Raw genomic sequence first — 23,827 nt, 5'->3', positions numbered from 1 at the left:
CAAACGAGTGGCATCCAAACATTGAATGATGATGAGTGGCATTAATGTAGTGTAAATGACACTAGAGGTCGATGGACCTAGGGATAGGCGGATCCCTTAGAAAATGCCTTGTGGACAATGAATTTAAAAAAGCTAAATAGCATTGCATGAATGTCGGGAACAAATGATCCCGCGAGAATTGTTGACTCTAGTTGTAGAGCATCCTCATTTGGAGAGGATTGGATTGGGTAGTTGACCCTAGTGATAGTGTATTCTCACTTGGAGAGGATAGATCTAGCTCACAGTCTGCGTTTGGGATGGTATAGCCATTCAATCCCCACATGGAGGGGATTGTTGTCGAGTACTCCGGAATGTCGCGCGACTAGGACCACTTGGTGGTCCGGACCACATGGAGGTCCGCAGACGGTCCCGTGCTTGGGTGCACTTGGAGCTCCCTCCCTACTTTGGGATTAAAAGGTGAGTTATAGGCGAGCCCTAGGGCCTCGCCACAGATTGGGTAAATGGAAAAAGGTAAAGGTTTAATAATGTCATTGAACATTGCTATTCGAACATGGATCGAATTTGTTAGCATGGTAGAAAGCCTTTATTATATGATGCATGCATTCATATTCATGATTATGGGCATACTAGCATAGTTTTCCTACTATTGCATTTACAGTTTTCGGATACATATCTATCTATCTATCTGTTGTTACTTGTGCCCACTTGGACCTAGTGGGGAGATCGTCAAAGTCGGTGGCCGAGCCCACTGGGAACTATGGAAGATAGTTCTCATCCCACTATATTTGCAGTGGTAGGTACAGGGTTGCCGAGGGAGGACCGCGGCAAGGGCATCGCGCTCGACCAGTGAGACTGTGGTAGTTTAGTAGCTTTTCTTTTTGCATTAGTCACCTATGTATTGAGAGAGATTCATTGTAGGTAAGGATTTGGGAGAGCCATGTATTTTGAGTTGGAAAATGTATTCATTTAGAGAAAATGATGTAAATGGGAATGATGAAACTATTGTAATAGTTAGTAAAGTACTCTCTTTATTTCACACGTGTATCTTGTGGATCACTTGCTCTTTGTATTGTTGGCACTGGTTGTGCCCTCGTGAATGTGTATGTTTAGAATTTAATTTCCTGGGTAAATTCTTGTGCACATTCCTGTTGTTGAGCCTTGGGCGGACAGGGGAGGTGCTGTCCGTTCGGCGGCCTGCCGCCGCGGCCGAACCGTGCCAAATGGGTAGTGGTTTCGGGGCAGGGCGTGACACTTAGATTAGCTAGCCTAGGGTTTGCTAGAAATCCATTTAGGAGGTTTAAACCCAAAACCCTTGCTCAAACCCTAAAAACGAACCTCGAGTCGGAAGCGTTCTAAGCCATCAAGCGCTCGAGAGCTCGAACCACCACTCCTCCAAGCTTTCTGAGTCCGATCTCCACCAAGATCGCGGAGTCGGAGAGGAGGAAAAGGAGGGTGAGGGAGATGAGCTTCTCTCTCCCTCCCACAGTGTGCGTGTGTGTGTGTTCAGCTGAGGGGAAGGGATGGGCACCCCTATATATAAGCCCCCAGTGAATTTACACTTTTACCCCGCAAAAATAGAATTCTGGGAGGCTGAGTATTAGTACTCGGGCTCACGTACTGGTACCCGACTCCAATACCTCCAAACCCGAAAGCATGTTTTCCTCATTTTACCACTGTGTACTGGTACCCGATTCTAGTACTGGTACCCGGCTAGTCTAGTACCGGTACCCGATTCTAGTACCGGTATTCAGCACAAATTCTGCAACTTAGGCAGATTTTAGCTTTTGGAGCCCGTTTTCGCGTCTGGTTTGCGCCAAAAACACTCGAATGCTCCCCAAACTTTGCTGGAACTTATTTAATAGCTTTAAAGCTAGTTCCCACCGAAACTTCATCATTGTAGGAGTCCGGTACACTACACTTTTCACTACTCAAAAAGAGTTCGGGATATTACAACTATAAATATAGTTCTCGATGGGTATGGCCACCCAAGGGAAGAACTCACCCACTAGGTCCAAAGGAGGCAATATAAGCAAGTTAGTCCAACATATAAATATATGACTATGTAAGCTTCCCGATGGGTATGGCCACACAAGGGAAGAACTCACCTACTAGGTCCAAAAGAGGCAACAGTGAAGTCGCGAGCATGAAACGCTGCCGGGCGAGGAGAACCAACATACCCGCAGCCACACATCACTTGCCGGGCGAGAAGAACCACATACCCGCAAGTACCAGCCTAGGGATTCCGGAATCCATTTTTCAAGTCTCATGGGTTCATCTTTTACCCTATATTGTCAACCTCTCTAGGTTTATATTCTCATGTCCAAGTGATCAGCCTACTACTATATTTTCCAACCTATGTTCAATGACACTAGGTTCATTGACATTCCAATCCAAGTGGTCTTCCTACCACTATATTTTCTAACCTATGTTCAATGCACTAAGTTCAATGCTGAATCATCTTCTTTCTTATCCTAGTTGTCCATACCTAAGATTCACAATTTTCATGACATTTTGTCCTTGTTGAGTTTGCTAATGTCTCTAGTGAAATTCAATCTATATCATTCATTCATGTCTAAGCATACATATATATACATACCTATATGTTTTCACATGCCTAATGTCATCATCTAATGGTAGTTAATTTGATCTAGTAACATATGATTCATACATCTATATTTTTCAACTAACCTATCATTACATACATGTATCAACAGGTAATACAAATATTAAACTTTACTATTGGGCGTGGAAGTGACCTAATCACTTCGATGAAGGACAACCCACCTTATAGTGCCCCCAATTGCTTGCAGACACTTGCATTGGGCCAATTTCTTGGATCTTCAAGCTTGCTCCTAAGCTTTCCTTGTTTATATAAGCGATCCACTCTTTATCAATTTCAAACTCCAAAATAATTTTTTTTCTCTTGAAATCAAGTTGCCCGACTTGATTTCCTAACCCTCAATTAGGGTTTTAAAGGGTTAAAATATTTTTAAAATCTTTCATAAAAAAAATCCCTTTTTCAACCTAGGTTATCCAAAATTCATGGCAAAACTCAATTTCATGTGCTAATATCTACAACTTGTAGCCTAAATTAGCCTAGGGTTTGATAAAAATCTATTTTACAAGGTTTAAATTCAAAACCCTAGTTTTAAATCCCAAAACTAACCTTTGCCCCAAAGCTTTTTGCTTCTTCTTTCTCGAGAAGGTAGCCCTCTAGCTCCAAATCCTCCTTCCTAGTTTGATCCCCCAAGCTCCAAGGGTTGGAGAAGAAGAAGATGAAGAAGAGAGTGAGAGAGAGGAGCTTCTCTCTCTCTTTCTTTCTTGTGTGTGTGCGTGTGTGGGGTAACAGAGGAAAGGGGAGATGGCTCCCTTTTATAAAAGCTCTCACCTGAAAGTACCGAAACATCCCTCGAAACTGAGTTTTGGAGTACTGGATACCGGTACTTGGGTTCGCGTACCGGTACTCAGGTTTGATTCCTCAAAACCCGAGAACTGATCTCTCTCATTTGGTATTACGTACCAGTATCCAGATTTCAGTATCAGTACTTAATATAAAATCTGCAGTTTTGACAGATTTAATATTTGGAGTCCGTTTTTGCACTCGATTTGTGCCGAAAATACTCGAATACTCCCCAAACTTCGTCGGAACTATTTTATTAGATTTTTAAGTTAGTTCCTACCAAAACTTTATAATTGTAAAAGTTTGGTATATTACACCCAACACCTTCTGGGCATTTGGAGCTACTATGAAACTCAAGTTTTAACTCAGTTCACTTTCAGAGTCTGTTTTCACAACTATTTTGTGCGAAAACAGATCCAACTCGGTCTAGCACTCTCAAAGTGCTAATCAGTATTTCATACTACAACTTTACCTATTTGTGAAGGTCCATATTATGAGCAGGCTGGATCATAGGTCGATCTATGCTTGTGGATTTGACCCGAAGAACAAGAGAAAGCACTAAAAGGCTATTTTTCTTTAAAAAACTCCTAATCTTTCATCTTCTCACCTCTCTCGATCACTCCTCCCACTCTTAGAGACTCTCTCTCTCTCTCTCTCTCTCTCTTGATCACCTCTCTCAATCATCCCTTCCCCCTTCCGAGAAGAAGCGGCGAGCTAAAGTGTGCGCCGATGGTGAGAGCGGTCTGATTACCCTCTTTGTATGCAATCTTTGATAGTATACTGAAACTATTCATACTAGTGAAGCAACCGCGCTTCACTGTAGACAAACATGAAAAAAAAAATTTTATATTCAAATATAAAATTATATTATTTATTCTAATATAAATACAATATTTTTGATCAAATAATTAAATAGAAATAATAATAATAATATGAAAAAATAATGAACTTTTTAAAAATAGTATTTTAAGATACTTGCTTTGGAGTGCAAGATAGCTTAGATATTCACCTAAAAAATTATGTAGAAATCACAATCACAAAATATAGTAAAAAAATTATGTAAAAATCAAATTTAATATTGAAAAACTAGAAAAATTGAAAAAATATATATAAAAAATTGTTAAATGTTAATAGGCACCTAAATCAGATATAATTTTGCTAATTATTTTTCTAAAATCAAAATTTTTAAAAATTATGCAAATTCATACAAAAAAAAATTTTAAGGAAAAAAAATTTAATTTTAATGTCAAAATTTTATTTAAAAAATAAAAAATTCAAAGATTAGTAAGTAAAAAAAATTTGATCAAACACCTTGAATACCAAAAATTTTTGAATCAAAGTTATCTGACTCCTCTCTTAGTTCTTGTAACATCCACTGTGGTCGCTGCCGTCATCCCCGTGTCCGCTGCCCAAGCCGTGACCGCCATTGTTGCCGCCGCTGCTATAGTCATCATCGCCGCCTAAGACTTCGTAGTCACTGTGACTGCCCAAATCGTCGCCATCGTCGTTGCCGTGATTGCCTCTGTCGCCGCCTAATATTTTTGAGATACCAAAGAACTTGTATACAATTACTATAAATGATGCATTATAATACTGCTACTATATATGATTGAAAATTAAATAAACCAAACGACATTAACTCATTAATTAACCACACAATTAATTTATCATTATTCATAATTAATTAACCACCTAAATCAAAAGCTTAATTACATATCCTCTCATCTCCTCGTCCTCCTCTCCACGACCATCATCCTCAGCCCCCCCTCCATGTGCACCGTGAGCCGCAGCACCACCACCGCGGGGCGTCCTCGGGCCTCTTCCTTCTCTGCCTCATCGGCCCGCCGCAGCTCGAACCTCCCGAGCACTGCCGCCGCGACGTACTTCATCTGCGCCATCGCCATCTCCTTCCCCATGCACACCCTCAACCCAGCCTCGAATATCGGGTATTGGTACACCGAAACCCTAACCACCTTAACCTGATTCTTTGCAAATGAGGGATTTTGAGGAGAGAGAGAGAGAGAGAGAGAGAACAGGGAAGGAGCATAATAAAAAGAGAGTAAGGGAGCCATTTGGAGAGAGATGGAGTTAGTAAGAGAAAGGGTTGAGAGAGAGAGAGAGAGAGAGAGAGAGAGAGAGAGAGGGGGGGTAGAGAGGAATCGTGAGAGAGAGAGAGAGAGAGGGAGTTAGTGATGTTAGTGATGTTGGTGAAAAAATCCAAAATCTCTAAATATCATTTAATTTTATAATTATTTACATTTATTGTCTTTTATTATGTTAATTAATTGGATGTATTAAATTTAATTTATTCCTCCTTTATTTCACATTAAAGCATGAATTAAGGGTGCATAATAAGGTTTGTACGTTGGGGTTGATTCCAATGTTACACCATATAACCCCTCTATATATATATAGCTTTGCATGCTGTTCATTGATATACATGAACATTGCAAAGAATGATTTAAATGTTATTTTAGATTCTATTTTGATCAATCTCTTTGTTATCGGGTGTTGAAAGAGTCTCCGTCAACCTTCTTCACGATCGTGCTCGCAGGAGGAGGAATTCCGGTCGTACCTTGGGGCGGTGTTTCCGGTTAATCCCGCACGTACGGACGAGAATACGCCTTAGGGCAGTGCCTCGCACGCTTCCGGATCAATTAAGTATTTATTTGGATTTATTGATCATCTGTAAGTTGATTTATTTATTTTCATAATAAGATTTAGTTAGATTTAAATCACAATCAGATTTCTGTGCGGTATTTGTTCTAACAAGTGAGAGAGAGTGACAGCTGTAGTGAGAGAGAGAGAGGAATAGGGTTGAGAGAGAGGACAGCTGTAGGAGGTGGGAGAGAGAGTGAGGAGAAAAATGAGAGAAAGAGGGCGACCATAACACCCACAACTCGACACGTGGAACGGGCTAACGTGCTCATGACACGTGTCCTCAAGTATTGTCAAATTAAATAGTGTAAGATATATAGTGCATAAACTACATACTTGGCCCGACACTATCTAGCTCGCTGTTTATGAGTTGAATTGTATTCAACTCCAAATGATTTCAAGATCGAAACACTCGTTTAGTAAACGAGCCAAACATGAGTATAATTTTTTAATTTGTTTAATAACCGAACCGAACAAGAGCTGTGGTCAGCTCGCTTGTGTTTGGCTCAATAAAAGCTCAAATACATATGTTTAATATTTAGATAGTTTAAATATATTATATTTCTATATATAATTATATATATATAAAATATAAATTTTGTTATTTAATATTTATCCCAACTCAACTATAAAATCCAACTCGGATATAAAGAGGCCCATTTATTTATGAAACTAGTTAAAGACCCGCGCTTCGCGGCGGATCGATAGATTTAAAGTAAATATACATTAATAATTAGTAATAAAAAAAAATATTCGCTGAAATAAAAATTCTTACATACATTAGATATTTTTTAAAGTTGTAAGTCTTAACAAAATAGTGTCATTATTTTACCACCAAATTCAAAAAACATGCATGATTAATACAGATATCAATTGTCCATATGGCAATCGCATCAATTCGAGTTGAAATTCCAAAAAAATGCATGATTAATATGTAGAGTAGCCTAATTATTTGTTGCTGCTGGTTGTCCATCATCTTCTGTGAGCCTGCGAAGTTAAGAGTTGAAAAAAGAAGAAAATTAGATTTGATGGTAAAGAGTCTCATTTGGAGTGAGGTAATCGTAGGGAAATCACCCAAGTCATTTTTTACTTGGTTCCTCCACACTTGGAGATAGTCCTGTCTAATCTTTAGAAATCCTGATAAAAACCATTCCAGCATATTAGCAACCGAAGTATAGCATTACTGTTATGCAAAAGCATGTAGAGGGAAAAGGTAACTACACCTGGAGTGAGTAATCATTGGTAGAGATGCTTCTCCAAATATGTCACTCTCAGTATGTTTGGGAAGAGTTAAACCTATATGTTTTTCTATTTCATGGCCATCCTGTTGGTACACCTGCATAAAACTCAGTGGGGTAAAATTATTTAACTGATCAAATTTACAAAGAAAACTCAATGGTTGTATGAAGTACGTTTGTCTTAAATTTGAAATTAATCATATTATTTGATAAAGTTAAAAGCATTGACTGAAGGAGGTCAAATCGCTCAAATGTAAGTGTAGTGCAACCAAATGCAGGAGCCCACTATTACACCACACATTCAAATCCAACCCACAAACCCAAAGGAAAAAAAGCAAAAAACTACACTAATAAATATTAGAACTTAGTACAGTGTAGACGACCAAACGCATACCTTGGGCAGAGGTTATTTCAACTTTCCCTACAATTATTATAAACCAATTAGTACAGTAAATCACAGCAAATGGTAAGGGAAAAATGGTGTGGCGAAAGTCAATAGCATTAAACTTGTTTTTGACTTCAATTCCTCAGCGATATCGATTTCCGGCGGATATCTGTTGAGGCAAGATTTTTAATCTCATTAGTCATATTTCATGCGCACAATCTATATGTTCAAAGTAAAACTTTGCTAGAATTACAACAACTTCCGATGAATCTTTCTTCTCAGCAATATTGAATATATGCAATACAAATACATGCCAATGATAAACACATTTCAGTAATGGTTGCTAAAAATGCAAGTCAAGATGTTCTAAGAAAACATCAATTAGCTTACCACGATTATCTGTAAATAATTTACAATATCACCTACTTACCACCAAACTGCAAATACCAAAGAAGCCACTGCAGTACAAATGCTATATCAACATTTTAGATGTTTCAAGTAGTTCAGAAGCCAATATTCTTACCTTACAGGTAGTTCAGAGGGCACTAACAAAAAAAGTAATTACTATTCAAAGAGCTAATTAGTTGTTTCATCTTAGGCAAGCCCAAGGCTTGAAAAATTTTCATATCAGAGAGGTAATCCTGCTAGAGTGAGATAGTCCATAAAAAAAAGGAGAGAGTATAAGAGAGTATTAAAGAAAAATCTTAAAAAATATTTTAAAAAACTTGTTTTGGCATTTCTTCGAACAATTGAGGGCCAATATTACCTTGGCTTGATTGAGAAGAGAAATCTGATTCTGTAGTGAGAATAAGGGAGCATTCAGGCTAACTCTGAAAGATAAGAGAAGAAAATTAGGAATTTAGAATTCATTATAACTAACGAAACTCCTAATTGAAACCCAATAACCTCAGAAAAATAAATAAATAAATAAATAATTCCAACAACAGCAGGCAATATATATATATATATATATATATATATATATATATATATATATATATATATATATATATATATCTCCCTNTATATATATATATATATATATATATATATATATATATATATATATATATATATATATATTGCCTTGGTTCGTAGTACCACCACCACCACCGTTCGCTGCGGCTTCGCCCTTCTCCTAAAATCCCAAAAATATAGAAAAAATTAATAATAATAATAATGATTAATAATTAATTAAGAGTTTCGAATGCGTAGAGAAGGGGAAAAATGGGGAGAGGGAAAGAGATGGGTACGGAGCGATGATGTCCCGAAGAAGAAGAAGGAGAAGAAGAAGAAGTCGGCGTCCTCCGCCTCAGACACAACACTGACAACAGCCCCCTCATGCAGATCTCGGCGCCGACTTCTGCAGTGCTGCGAACTTAATTTGGTAGGAGGAGGAGATGTCTACAAAAAAGCGATTCCGTAGAAGCCGACGAATTTGATGACTTGCCGAAGTGCGTGAAGTCGAGGACGAAGTGCGCATGGCTTAGGTGTTTTGGCCGATCTCGTCGAGGCCTTACGCCATGGCCACCAACCCTTCGCCGATCTCGTCGGTGCTGACTCAAAGAGGAGGTAGAGCGCCATGGCCACCAACCCTTCTCCCTGATCGAAGGAGCTAGGGTTTCGAATGGGAGGGGTAGGATTCGGAAGCTCGGGATTTGGGAACGGCGCAAGAGTCCTTTCCGCCGCTATTTTTGTCCTTTGTACTGTGCAAAGGACGAAAATAACGGCAGCAGCAATGGGAGTCGGCAGGTTTTGGGGAAGAGAGAGGGTAGAGAGAGGAAGAGGTTGAATGGTATAAACCAAGTGTATAAAAAAAAGGACAGAAAAACCCGGTGTATAAAAAGACCCGGTCTATAAAACTATTCTAAAGGGGCCCACTTAACCGAGATTGCGGGGAGGCCTCCAATCAAGTTGAGCAGGAGGTCCGAAATCACGAGGAACGCAGGAAAAGGGTTACGGGAGAGACCTGAAAATACGGAGAACGCAGCAAAGGGGTTAAGGGTTCACCCTTTAATGATATTGGATAGATGTTGGCATGTAGATCAAAATTTAATATGCAGGATTTCATAATTTTATTTTCTCTGTATGCCCTTCTTAACCCTTCCAAGTTCCAAACCGTACGTGCTCCCAACGGCACAGCCTCCCTCAACATCACAGCTCCGCCGCTCCCACTCGTCTCTCTCCGCCGCCGCCGCCGCAGCCGCTCGTGGAAAACCACGCCGTTGACAAGTCGTCTCTCCTCGCCTCGCCGCCTGCATCGTGTGGCGCCTCGTCGAGTTCGCCCGCGACCTCCACTCCCAAGTATTTCAAGCACAACAACTTCTCCAGCTTCGTCGATCGATCGATTTCGGAGACCTTGGCCTCTAATTAGGATCTAGTTGTGATTTTTTGACAGGGATTTAGGTAGATCGTGCTGGATCGGTGGGAATTCGCCAACGACTGCTTCGAACGAGGCGAGCAGCGCCTCTTTCGCGACATCCACCGCCGAAAGATCGCCCCTCCGCGTATCGTCCTCTCCTTTGAGCTCGGCGCCTCCTCCTCCTGCCCCCGAGCTCGGCGCTTTCGTGAGTTTAACTTTATTTATATTCTAGTATCTCCTTTGACAGCACATGATCGCTGCCGCTACTCATATATCCCTTAGTTTATGATGTACTAGTTTAGGGCCCGTGCTTCGCGGCGGTTATTCTTTTTTTCAATAGTTAAAATTTGCTTCCTGAATTAAGCATTTAACATCAAATATTTTTAAAATTTTGATTTGCATCCTACATTAGATTAGTTCCCTAGATAGTACATACCCAAAATGTCTAAATTTGACTTATATCATATATTAGAAAAGTACCTTAGTTATTACATATTAAAGTTTGACACATATCATATATCCAAAAACATCTATTACACATATCAAACTAATTCTCCACTTCTCGTCTTTGTTTGATCCCCCGGTCTCACCAAAACTGCAAATAAAATCAAATAAATTCAAATGTAATTTTGTTAAATATTTGGGTAGGAAATTGGTACAATTAATAAGAAATCAATCTATGCTATGAATTACCTAAGACGTTGCCTTTTATTATGTGGGATTTCGGACAAATTATCAAATGACTGGGTAGAACTGCTATAGAGATTATTCAATGACTTTACAGCAAAAGAAAAGAAAAACATAAATTTACCAATATTACATAAATATCACATAGAAATATGGGAGTCACCTAGTACATAGAGAAGCTTCTCTAAATATGCAGTTGCGGTACTAACAAAATGTATAAACGTGTCACTAAGTTAACACCCGTAGTCAAAAAGGGGAGATGCATAGTAAACCATAATTAATGCCTCAAAAAAAGATAGGCAATTACAACAAACTCATAAAAGGTTGAAAACACCTATAAGAACGCACCTAGAAATCCATAAGTAATGCCTCAAAAAAAGATAGGTAATTACAACAAACTCATAAAAGCTCCTAAACAATAGAGATAGCAAGTTAGAAACAAACAAGTCCAGAGTAAGTAGGTAGTCACAGGAAGCAAACCAGAATTCGAGTGGGTTCTCCTATAGCAAATGCACCTTCTATTTAGGTAGTCATAGGAAGCTGCAAAATAAAGAAATCATGCTAACAAAAAAAATTAAGAGAATCACCTATATAAAACAGACTGAAATTTCGCTTGTTAGCAAAATTTAGAGAAAATTGGGTGTGTTCACCAGCAATTACGCGGACATACAAAGTGTTTAGATTATGACAATCTCTTACCTGCAAGGCAAAGCAGTTTCAAGCACTTAACCCAGTCCACATTGTGAAGAAAATCGCCAAACAATTAGAAGAAAAATCAACAATAAACAATGGGTAAATGTGACTTGTTTTACATCTTCATGTAATATAATATTACTCTCTACTCTTACACAGCGATGGAGCACTCACTATGCGCCACTTTAAAGAATTGAATATAACAAACCACTCTATACTCTTGAAGATTGAATATAAACTCCTAGTCAAAGCATCAGTAGTGAGCACATTTTGTTTCAATTAAGAAGTTATCTAAATATACCATTAATTTTTGTAACATTTCTGCTGTTGGCTCTGCTCAAAGAAAAAGAAAAAGCATTGGCACAAAAAAATGGCAAAGAGATACTCAAGATGAAATGTGAAGCATAGATTGTAATTCATAGTTTACAAAATTAGATTAGATTCACCAGAAGTACTTGTACTCGAGACTTTATAATATGTTAATATATGCTAACTACAATCCTCTGTCATGGATCACGTTAAGTCATAGTTGAGATCTATAAGTGCTGGAATAGCATTCCCACATACTGAGTTTGTAGAAAACCTGGGCTTCTGCAGTTTTGACCGGAACCACATATCTTTGACATCCTCTATGTCAAAAGTAGGAATATAATAAGGCATTTGGGTATGGTTGGTATTGGTCCTGTGTCCCCCCCAAAACAATTCACGTAGAATGGGGCGTTGTAAGACACATCAAATACACATAGGAAGAAAATTTCAAGAAATTTTAGAAGCCGCATAGAAAATAATAAGTAAAACAATTCCAACAAAAAGCTTGAAAAAGCAGAAAAAGTTGTTGGAAAAAAAATAGTGCACAAAACTGTAACAGTTCATGTGAAACATTAAAAGGTGAATATAAAAAAGTGTTAGGAAGTAGTAAAGAGAGGGAGTGGGAGTAAGTATGCTCGACGAAAAATTTTTAAATATGGGCAAGCAGATGAAAAAAAAAAAATCGGCATAGTAAATAGTAAGAAAAAACAATCAATCATGGGCTCTTTAAAAGGATCTCAGCAAATTTTCGTCATTGAACCAAAGCAAGACCTACGCTTCGACCAAAGAAAGCAATATGATTATGGTTTTGCGAAAAATATCTCAGGAAATTCCCAGCTAGACAATTTCAATTGTGGTCTAATTCTCATATTAGCAGCCAATGAATCATGAGGAAGCAGTGGAAAAAAGATGATAATGCAATAGGGCTGTCAATATTGTAAAATTCTCAAGTACTCCTCATCACTGATCCAAAGAAAAATGGACATTCATTTGTTCTCTACCACCAAAACCAATTGGACATCCAATATTGATTCTTGCTGAGAATTTTCATCATTGATTGGAAGCAAACCAGAATTCGACAGGGTCTCTTATTTTTTGGCAAATGCACCCTCAATTTAGGTGGTCACAGGAAGCATACAAAAGAATCATGCTACTTTCTTCCCCTCACTGTCACAGTAATGCTGCATTCTCCTATCTATGAGAATAAATCTGAGCAAATAGAGTCAAGAAGCAGTATCCAACTGCGGCCCAATTGCTGCATTCTTGACTAACCAAAAATCAGCAAGCAGGCTGTAAGTATACAAAAGAAACTATAGGTAAGCCGTCACCAAAAGATGAGGAAGCAACAGATTCCTCAACATTGGCAAAGAATTTCTGAATATTCTCATAACCGATCAGTAAGAAGACCAACATTTGATTGTGGCCTAATTCCTTAAGCAACCGAACATCAATAGTGTAGAAGGTGGTCGGTTGTTTCAATTGCCTTTACAATCATGCTAAAATACAGTGGTAAAGAAGGAATGCACATTCTCATAGGAAAATTGAACATTCTCAAAAAAACTTTACCATTAGAAACTATTAAAAATAACAGTAAATAAATGTTTTAAAACAGAAGATAAGCTGGGAAGTGAACATAAATTTATGTAAAGCAAAAAAGTATGCATAGCAGGTAGAAATATAAGTAGAAGAGAAGAATAAGTAAGAAATATTAAGAAATAAAAAGTAGTATTCTAACCGAGAGAAAATCAGAAAAAAGGATCCGTCAATATTGGTAAAGGATTTGAAAAATTCTTGTAACCAATTAAAAGCGAGACCAACATTCATTTGGGTCTAATACCTTGGAGCAAGAGGAATGCGAACAGTGTGAAAGACGATGAGTTAATTCCAACACTTTTACAGTAATGCTAAAGTACAGTGTGAAAGAGGAATGCATTTTCTCATAGGAAAATTGCAAATTCTCAAAAAAATATTACCATTAGAAACTATTATAAGTAACCATAAACCAATATAAGAAGAAAGAAGATAAGTTAGGAAGCTAGCATAAATTTATTTAAAGCAAGAATAAGTACGAAATAATGAGGAAAATAAACTTGGGAAACTCATGATTATTTAGATTATGAAAAAGAAACACATAAAAATATTGTAAAATTAGTGCAAACCTTAAAAGAAAACTTGAGCCCACATGAAGAATATTGTAAAATTAGCTCAAACCTGTAAAAGTAGTTCAAACCTTTCAAGAAAGCTTGAGGAACCACTCGTTAGCTGCAATGATGCAATCTTGAGCAAGCAATAGGGGAAATGCTGCCTTTGGCTATCTTTGGGAACAACTGAGAGATAGTAGTAGGAGGAAGTGCACTTAAAAAAAAAAGGAATTACACAAATGCTACACTTAAGGAAAAAGAATAAGGCTAAAAATGGCTTGTACCATTTTTTAAATTAGGAATCCCTTAAGGGTGATGAAATGATTGATCATCTAAAATCGCAGACCTACCAGGTAGGGAGGAGCAATAGAGTTCATCATAGCACGCAATCAAATAAAAAACTCATGCTGCTTGCTGACCGATATCATGAGTAATCATCACGAGTGCTTCCATCACGAAGCAAGTTGCCATGTGCGCGGCGGCGAGGGGAAGATCTGCAGGAGGATTATCGGCCTGCAGGAATAGCTCTATAGGTCTCCAAGAAGAGCCTGAAGGGTGCGTGAAGGGCCACGGAGAGGGGAAGATCTGGAAGGGTGCTCGAGGGGCCGCGGTCGAGGGAAAAGGGAGAGAGAGGTAGAAAGGGAGAGGTAGGGTTGTAGGCCTGTAGGGAAAAGAATTAGAAAGAGGAATAAGATCTGTAGAAGAAATTCGAGGGTTAGGGCTAAGGTCTATAGTAGTATGGAGAAAGAATGGAAGAGGGAAAAAAGTCTGCAGAAGAAATTAGTGGGCTAGGGTTAAGGCCTATAATAGCCTACAGAAAGAATAGTAGAGAGAAAAGAGAAAGGGTAAGGTTTATGTAGAGGACGACACGTGGAACCGACAAATTGCCGATTTATATATTTGTATAGATTGTCTAATTCTGATAATTCAATTGGTTTACGCGTCTCAATTGAACAATCAAAGAGAAACTTTTTAATTTAGATTTCTCAAGGTACAAAATAGAGTGTGTATGTTCATTCACTGATAACTTTTTTTATTTTTATTTTTATGGTCTTGTAGTTATTCCAAAATTTTCTAATTTGAACATTGATATCTCTTTTCCATTTTAAAGGTTGTATTTATCATTCTGCATTTTTTTGGAAGTCGAGGATTGCTTACAACAAACTGGAGTCTAATCTTTCCAGCAATAGAAAGACATTCAAAGAACTTGAAGATGTATTAAGTTGAACAAAGAGACAACTTGAAGAAAGACAGGCGAAAATTAGTAGCTTACTTAGAGGACTTATAAAACTGCAATTTGGAATAATTTGAAACAGAAATCATAAAGTTGTAGACCCATGTGCGTACTACCTGTGATACTAAAATTATTTGTTGCCTTCTCTTCACTTTTTAGTTTTAGAATCAAATACATCATTATGGAATATGGACTAGTGCTTGTAAATTTGTATGTTTTTGTTGAATTTGATTGTATATAACAGCTGTTTGAATAGGAGTTTTCAGTTTTGAATGTTTGATCATAGAAAGTAGCTGTATTAAGTAGGGGTTTTAGAATCAAATACATCACAATCGTATGTTTTCATTATACGTTTTCGTTGAATGTTTATAGATTCACATGTTTTGCACAATTACATTTGAAATGTAAGAAGTTTATTATAAGTTATTCCCTATTTGAATGAATCACATGGTCCATAAGTAGTTCCCTATTTTAATGAATCACATGGCAATTGAACTTTCTTTCTTTGTTAAGTTTCAGCACATACACAGTTGCCATTTCTTGCATGAATCATATTTATTTATTTTGCATATTATTGTTCTTTAGTATATATTTATTTGTCAATCTATATGTGTCTTTTAGCTCTGTCTTCTCCAAGCTATGAAGCACGGATACTTCAAATTTCATGTCGTTCCCATATCGGATATTGATACATGTCCAATACGGGAATGGAATGTCCAATATTTTTAAAAAATAAAAAAATATCGGATACGGCTCGAATACGGGAAGGATTCGGGGGATACAATCAGGTTATTTTTTGGTCTATAATGATTGGAACTCAAAATTTTTTCCAAAAATACACATTTAAACCCATTGGAAATAAGAAAAAGAGTGACAAAAATGCCAATCTCTCTTCAGTTTGTCATTTCTTCTATCTTTTTACTTTTGAATGGTTGAAAATAAACATACACAGTTCCCATCTCTCTTGCTTTCTCTCCACAGAGTGTTAAACTATGGTTCAGTCCTTTACCGCTTCTCTTTTACTATCTTTCGTCTAATTTGTCAACCTAGCACTAATTAACAAAGGCCATAGAGAATGATTTTTTTTCTTCTTCTATTATATTGTTAGCATATATTCTTTTATTAATGTATAATATAATAGAACCTAATAAAACAGACATATGTTGAATGGCTAATTATATAGTTTGTGCTAAATTTCGATTGTTATCATTTGATTAAATTGGACGATAGTTGGTTCATACTTGTTGAATTATTATTTCATACGATTGATTATCTTTTTCTTTTTTTATGAACAGATGTAGATCAATTATACAAGTTAATGTATATATATTCCTTAATATACTCCAATCCAAATATCTTGATTGTCCTCAATATATCATTATATATAATCAATATAATATCTAAATATATTGAAAATAATATATTATTCAAGTATACCCGGCGCATCATACCCTATAGTTTTTAGGCATTGCCGTATCACCTTATCCGTGTCGTGTCGTGTTGTATCCGTATCCTTGTATTTGTATTTGTGCAACATAGTCTCCAAGTTTCCTACATCCTTATTCATCTCAACAATTAGCATCTATTGTTGGCACTAATGAACCATCTGATACCCAAGAGAAAGATGAAACAACTGATAATAATGTGTGGAAGAGATTGAAATGAACTATAAGGAAAGAAAAGTCATAAAAAAAATTTCTAAGGTTTGAGAATGTTTTGAAGAAGTAGAAGTTCTTGGGAATATAGTCTTAGTGAAAAAGATTAGATGCAAATATTGTAAAACGAAGTATTCAAAACCAAAGATGGGCACCACCACACAACTAAAAAGGCATATGAATGAGTGTTTTTACTTGAAAATCAGCTAAAGATCAAGTTTTAATCAATTTTAACACCAAGTGAAGCTCTAGATAATGGGGTAGAATTTCTAGTTGTCTACTTTGGCCCTACTGCATTTTACGATACCTTTAAAATTCGAGAAATTATGGCTAAGATGATTATAGTTCATGAATATCCATTTCTGATGTTTGAGCACACATGATTCAATATGTTGTGCAAGGCATTGAATCCTAATTTTCAATGTGTTAAATTAGGATGAGTTAAATTGTATTATGTTGTAACTTTTGTTTAGGCAATGTGTTGGGTTTTGAATTTTTATGTTACGATTTGCTGCATATTGGTTTTTGTCTGGCTACTCTTTGTTGTTAATGTTTTATATTTTAAAATACATTTTAAATTGTTGTGTTGTAATGTTTTTTCATTTTGACAATGTACTAGATAGTAATGGATTTTACATTGTCATGTTTACTTGTAAATTATTGTGATTTGCTGCAGATTAATTTTTTTCTATCCATTCTTTGTTGTCAATGTCTTTTACCTTCAAAATGTATTTTAATTTCTAATTGAACTAACCAGCTGAACACGGACATGAGCTAACGAGCCGAGTCACGAGCTAACGAGCTAACGAGTTAATGACTAACGAGGTTGCATTGATTAATCGAGCTAACCAGTCAAACACAAGCTAGCCCTAATAAATTGCGAGTTGATCACGAGCTGGACTTTTTGAGCTCGTCATGAGCTCGAGCCGAACACTCGAGCCAAGCTCAAGCTCGCTCGTGTTTGACTCGTTGACAGGCCTACTACATACACCATTATGCCTATGATCTCTGTCAGGACTACTTTAATAAAAGGGTTAAAATATCTAATATGCCCTCAAAACTTCAAAAGTATATTATTTATCCTTGGAGGGCCAAAATACACATTGATTTTAAGAAAATTCCTTCAAATATCCCTATTTTTCCCAAGGTTTACTATTGGGATTAGGTTTTAGAAGGGTATTTTGATAATGTTGGGATAAATTTGAAAATTTTGAATAGTAGTAAGGGGTAAATAAGCAAAAGCTCCTTTATAAAATAATCCTTAAAAAAATTATAATTGAAAATTTTTTTTATAATTGACCAAATGACTCTTCCAAAATTTTATTTGGCCAACTAATCCTTTTCTTGCCAACTCAGTGACATGTTGGATAAAAATGAGAATGGCGGTGAATCATTCACTGTCTTTAAAAAGCAGTGAATTATTCCTTACTTTCAGATTGTTATCGTTGTTTTGTATAGGTTGTGAGGATTTTTGTGAGGTAGTTAGGATTGTATATGGATTATTGGAATTTTTGTTTGATTGTTAGGATTGTACTATAGGTTGTTAGGATTTTTTGGGTTGTAAGATTGTATGTGATTCGTTGAAATTTTTATGTGGTTTTTGGGATTCTATATAGGAAATAGAAAGAAACGGCGACTCGTTTACAACTTTCTATCTAAAGGAAAAGATGATAAAGAATTCACCGTCTTTTAAATTTATTAAAGATGGCGAACTATTCACTGTTTCCTAATTGTTCTTCCACCTTTGTACTGAGTTGGACAAAATAGGGTTATGGCCAAATAAAATTTTGATAGGGTCATTTGGCAAATTATAAATTTTAAGGGTTTATTTGAAAAAAAGTCCTCTCTCTTTGTTTTGGTCTCTCTTCCTCTCTCTCTCCGAACACCCTGAACTGTAGGTCATTTTGGAAAGGCCCCCTTGACAGTAGCATTTTGTGATTTTTTAATTTATCTAAAACTTGATAATTTTTTAACATTTAATTACTTTGTTAGTTATTAACTGAATTTAAATTTATTTGCCAAATATTAATTAAAATATTAAAACTATAGAATTAGCTAAGAATTTTATGATTTTAAAATTTTATAAACATTTAATTTAATTAATTGAGTAAAATACTAAAATCTTTCGATCAAATTTTTTTTAGAAAAAAGCCCAGAAGATTTCAATCAATCAAAATAAAGTTGAGGGGGCACATGAGATCTGTTACGTAAAATTAATTATTTCAACTTATGAATTTTGAATTGTTACTTTATTTATTTAGCTTTTTTAAGGAAGTACATGTATATTTTTAATACATATAAATATCTTTTTATATTTTAATAGCTGGACTGTATGTGCGCCCGCATATTGCATATACACTATGCGGTGGGTAACGGCATGAAGTCAGCTACAGCATTTTGGAACATTGGCCTCCATTCGAAACCCTCTCTTGCATCTACTTTCATAGTCGTGAAGAATTTCGTTAACGTAATTTGCTTTAGGTAGGATGGAAGTGTGGATGGGCGTCCTGACATTAATTGCCATCATAGGAAAGAATAATTGCCATGAACCTGTCATCACTTTGCTGAATCCTTCTCTAACCACTTCATTCCATGATTTTTATACAAAAGTATAAGTAATAGAAGATATTGAAATGGAAAAAGTTGAATATACTGAATATGAAGAGAAAGAAGGAATGATAGGTTATTTTGGCATATTTTGGACAAGTTATGGGCACTTATAGACGCTTTAATTTTTGAAAAAACTAACGGCTAGTTTTGGAAAAACTAGCTGTTTTTCTAATCCTGTGAAAAATATGGTATTTTATCCAAGCACTGAAAAAAAGAGTAAAAAATCCTAGCGTATTCAGGAGTTGGTACTAACCTATTACTATGGAATATAAATCTCTGTTTAAATTCTAGAGTTGCCAAACAGGTCCTAAATAATGAGATGTTGTTGGGGGCATGCATGAGAAGCCGCAATAGAGCAACCCATTTTTTTCCAAGAGTTAGCAGCATATCCAACTCATTTGCAGTTTATTTTGGTAATCTACAACCGCATTTTGCATTTCTTTCATAATTTTTATTGTCTAGCTTATCTTTAGTTAGTATTTCAGTGTAATTAAGATCTTTTTTATTGGTGCGTTAGGAAACTGTCGCGAAGTGTCTCGATCCTACAATGCACATTTCTTGCTCGATGAAGTTGAAGAGGCTGGAGAGGATGTCACACGAAGACAACATACGGGCAGGGTGCCATTCTCATTGGCAAAGAGCTTAGCTTGTCTTCAAGAAGAATTCACTGTAGACCGGCAAAAGCCCTTGTCACGGATGGAGCAGAAGAGATTGATCGAGCTCCGGATTAAGAAGAAGGTCAAGGCGCAATTTCTGAATGGGAAGTTTCATGATCTTATGGGTACTGTGGTTGCCAACCCTGATTCTCTCCGTGATGCTTATGATATTATATGTCTCAACTCGAATGTTGATTTGGCTTCTAGAAGACATGATGTTTGTTTTAATTCCTTGGCCGAGCAGCTTGAAAGTGGGGATTTTGATATCGAAGGTAATACCATAGTGATAATTGCAAAGGGTAGTAGAAAAGAGTGCTTGGTCCTCCCTAGGTTAAAACTGAAAGTAATTCAAGAAGCAATACGTGTAGTTCTTGAGGTGGTATTTAGGCCTCACTTCTCTAAGATTTCTCATGGTTGCAGAAGTGGAAGAGGGTGCCGATCGGCTCTTAGATTTATCTGTGAAGAGATTGGAAGACCTGATTGGTGCTTTACAATTCCTATGAACAAAGAGGCTAATGGGATAATCCTTTCTAAGCTCATTTTAGAATTCAAGGAGAAGATTGAAGATGCTCACTTGATCAGCTTCATTCAGAGTTTGTTTAATGCTCGAGTGCTCAACATGGTGTTTGGAGGCTATCCCAAGGGACATGGACTTCCGCAAGAAGGTGTCCTCTCACCGATCCTTATGAACATTTATCTTGATGTTTTAGATCGTGAATTATTCAGAATAAGCATGAGATATGAAGCACTTCGTTCAGATAAAAATAATGTTAAAAATGTTGATGGCTCAAACTTACGCCGCTGGTTTCAAAGGCAAATAAAAGACAGAGATGATACAAATGAGAAGCAAATAAAAGATGGTGTAGGGACAAGAATTTTTGCATGTAGATATATGGATGAGATTTTTATTGCAATCTTTGGATCCAAAGATGTTGCACAAGATGTAAAAACTGAAGTTATAGCTTACTTGAACAACTCACTTTTCTTGGATGTGGAGGATAAAGTGGATCTAATGACAGTCAGTAAGAATTCCTGCAGTTTGCAATTTGCTGGTACAGTTGTCCGGGTGACTGAAAAAGAAAGTACTGCATTAAAAGCGGTGCACAAGTTGAAGGACAAGGTCTCGCTTTTTGCTTCTCAGAAGCAGGAAATATGGGATGCTATGAATCTAAGAATAGGCAAGAAGTGGCTTGCACATGGTTTAAGAAGGATCAAGGAATCTGAGATCAAGCAACTCGGTCTAAGCTCTCCATTGTTGGATCATATTTCTCAATTTCGTAAAGAGGGAATGAAAACTGACCACTGGTTTAAGTCCTTGCTGAACATCTGGATGCAAGATATTAAAGCCAAAACTGAAGCAAATGAAGATGTTCTTCTATCCAAACAAATCGCTGAACCAGCACTACCACAAGACTTGAGAGACTCATTTTACAATTTCCAAATAAAGGCCAAAGAATATGTTTCGTCAGAGTCAGCTGCGACCCTTGCATTGCTAAATTGCTCCACAACCACTGAAAATATTATTACTAAGATGGAAGCACCTATTAAATATGTGAAAAAAAGCCTTTATCGTTATGGATTGATGAACATTGAGGGGTTCTCTAGGCATGTCTCTGCCCTTGTCTTACAAGACGACACTCTAATCATAAACTGGTTTTCTGGATTAGTTAAACGGTGGCTTAGATGGTATTCTGAGTTTGACAATTTTGAAGAAATCAAACTCTTAATAGTTGACTGTGTTAGGAAATCGTGCATTAGGACATTAGCAGCCAAGTACCGTATGCATGAAGTTTCAATAGAGAAGCGTTTTGAATTGGACCAACATGGAATTCCAACAGGATATGATTTAGAGACCGAAATGAAATTGATTGGTTATGACTCTCCTTTCGCTCATGATGATGAAGCTTTGATGTATGGTATTTCTCATAGTGGTTTATGTTTACTATCTTTATCTAGGGTTAGGGTTCCGACTCGTGTAATCAATTGCTTTGTTATGGGATGCATGAATGCTTCACCAAGCATGTACACGCTTCATGTGAAGGAGAAGCAACGGTTTCCTGGATGGAAGACAGGTTTCGCGGTATCAATTCATGCTAGTTTGAATGGAAAACGAATTGGCTTGTGCAGCCAGCATGTTAAAGATTTGTATCTTGGGAATATTTCACTTCAATCCATTGAGTTCGGTGCTTTGAGTTGATGATTCCCTTCTTGAGATGTTGATAGTTTTATCTTGGAGGCTCGCAATGTGTAGCCTGTTATGTTGCGCTATTGTTCGTAGTTTTGGGTTTTACAAGAAATTCAATTTAAAATTTTTAAGTGGGTTAAAAATTCATTCATCCGAACAGATCATAATTGTTCAAGTTTTTTAAGCATCACATCACTTAGTCTGTGACAATCAGCTTAGCATCCGTGAGGTAGGGTTGCTTCAGTGGTAAATTTTACTGTCTGATTTTTCTCTCTGCATATAGTTAGAAAGAACACAAACTGTGGAACAAAACAACTGCAATAATGAGTAGGGATATATGATCAATATAAAATCTACACAATAAAATCTGCATTTCTTTATGGACATTTGGCTGCAAGACAAGCTCATCTTCACTGATTTATGTCCTGTTTCGTATGCTTCCAAAGCCGGTTCATCCATTAGTTTGTAAATTGCTGATTTTGTTAAATATTAGTTGTGATTAAAGAAACTGTGTTACTTTGTTGGCTTAGTTACACTTTAATAAACTGCACTCGGTGTAATTTTCATTGTCTACTACATTCTACTATCATCTTTCCAAATTCCCTGGTGAACAATTTATGGTGTTCGTTATCATTCCTCTTATTGATGCTGCTCACTCCAGGAGGGAAGAATATTGTCTACTGAGGAAGACTTTGGGATTACGGGCTCTACAGGAAAAAACTTGGTCAGAACCTTGAAAAAGAAGGTCATTCTCAAGTCAAGGTATTGTCTGGAACTATATTTATGGGCATATGTACAAGTATTTTAGGGTGCAATACTTTACCTCTGCTTGTTCCCTTCAGAAGGCTTTGAACAATTAGATGACAGGTAGATCTCACTAACGTTGAGCCTAAAGCAGTATCAACATTCTTAGTTTACTGCTTGAAGCAGAATGTTAGTTTTTTTCACTTCGACTGTAATTGACTCCACTTATATTATATTCTGTTGCGTAGTTCTTGTGCTCTATATACGTAATTAAGGAACGTTGTTCCCCTATTTGTAAACAGTTAAATTGCTCATTTAATTCCTCTCTTCTACGCAAGTTCTTGTTCATGTCCTATTCGTTGTGCCAAGAGGATAGCTGCTACCTTAAACTAATGCCGCAGTAGGCAGTGCCGACACACACCAGAGCTACTGTACAATGGTGGTCATGTCCTATTCGTTGTGCCTCAGAGGATAGCTGCTACCTTAAACTTATGCCCTAGTAGGCAGTGCCGACACGTACCAGAGCTACTGTACATTGGTGGTCAGGTGGAAGTGGTTGCAAAAATACCTAATGAATCGTCCTGTTCTGATGAATGTGATAATGGTATAGATGAGCTTGCCACTGACAATGATGAGAATCGAGAGATTATCTATATTCTAAAAGTTGTGAGCTAGATTAAGAAACATAGGAAGCAGACCAAGCATGTTGTTCATGTTTGGATATGTTGAATCTAGTGTTCTGGCTGGACGTGCCCGTGAGAGAGGAAGTTGCTAAATGTTTAGACCATGTAAGTGTACCGAATTACTAATTCCTTGGTTGTCAAAATATGTGATGATGATCATGTGCTTCGTTTCAATTTCTTTCGTGTC

General features: G+C 36.9%; 1 protein-coding gene and 1 long non-coding RNA gene across 12 annotated transcripts; one reads left to right on the top strand and one right to left on the bottom strand.

Annotated features, from left to right (window-relative positions):
* Nucleotides 6,796–9,508, bottom strand: LOC109724646. Of its 6 annotated transcripts, none has more exons than XR_002220012.1 (5): nucleotides 8,783–9,508; nucleotides 8,448–8,511; nucleotides 7,282–7,850; nucleotides 7,133–7,195; nucleotides 6,796–7,045 (listed from the first exon to the last, which is right to left on the bottom strand). It is a non-coding gene; the product is annotated as an uncharacterized LOC109724646 (long non-coding RNA). The 6 variants fall into 6 exon arrangements; XR_002220011.1 differs by having other exon boundaries at nucleotides 7,282–8,511; nucleotides 8,783–8,819; nucleotides 8,935–9,508; XR_002220010.1 differs by having other exon boundaries at nucleotides 7,282–8,511.
* Nucleotides 9,787–23,797, top strand: LOC109724645. Of its 6 annotated transcripts, none has more exons than XM_020253527.1 (4): nucleotides 9,787–9,985; nucleotides 10,080–10,248; nucleotides 19,677–19,785; nucleotides 19,890–23,797. In XM_020253527.1, exons 3-4 carry the CDS (start codon nucleotides 19,692–19,694, stop codon nucleotides 22,223–22,225), a joined length of 2,430 nt encoding a protein of 809 aa, XP_020109116.1. In that variant the 5' UTR covers nucleotides 9,787–9,985; nucleotides 10,080–10,248; nucleotides 19,677–19,691; the 3' UTR covers nucleotides 22,226–23,797. The 6 variants fall into 6 exon arrangements, 1 of the variants encoding a protein (XP_020109116.1); XR_002220007.1 differs by lacking the exons at nucleotides 9,787–9,985; nucleotides 10,080–10,248 and having other exon boundaries at nucleotides 18,823–19,785; nucleotides 19,890–22,442; nucleotides 22,875–22,975; nucleotides 23,296–23,797; XR_002220008.1 differs by lacking the exons at nucleotides 9,787–9,985; nucleotides 10,080–10,248 and having other exon boundaries at nucleotides 18,823–19,785; nucleotides 19,890–22,442; nucleotides 22,875–22,975; nucleotides 23,260–23,797.

Source organism: Ananas comosus, linkage group 19 (assembly GCF_001540865.1).
Source record: "Ananas comosus cultivar F153 linkage group 19, ASM154086v1, whole genome shotgun sequence".
Lineage (NCBI taxonomy): Eukaryota > Viridiplantae > Streptophyta > Magnoliopsida > Poales > Bromeliaceae > Ananas > Ananas comosus.
Note: the sequence above shows the minus strand (reverse complement) of the source record. Positions and strands in the feature narration are given on the sequence as shown.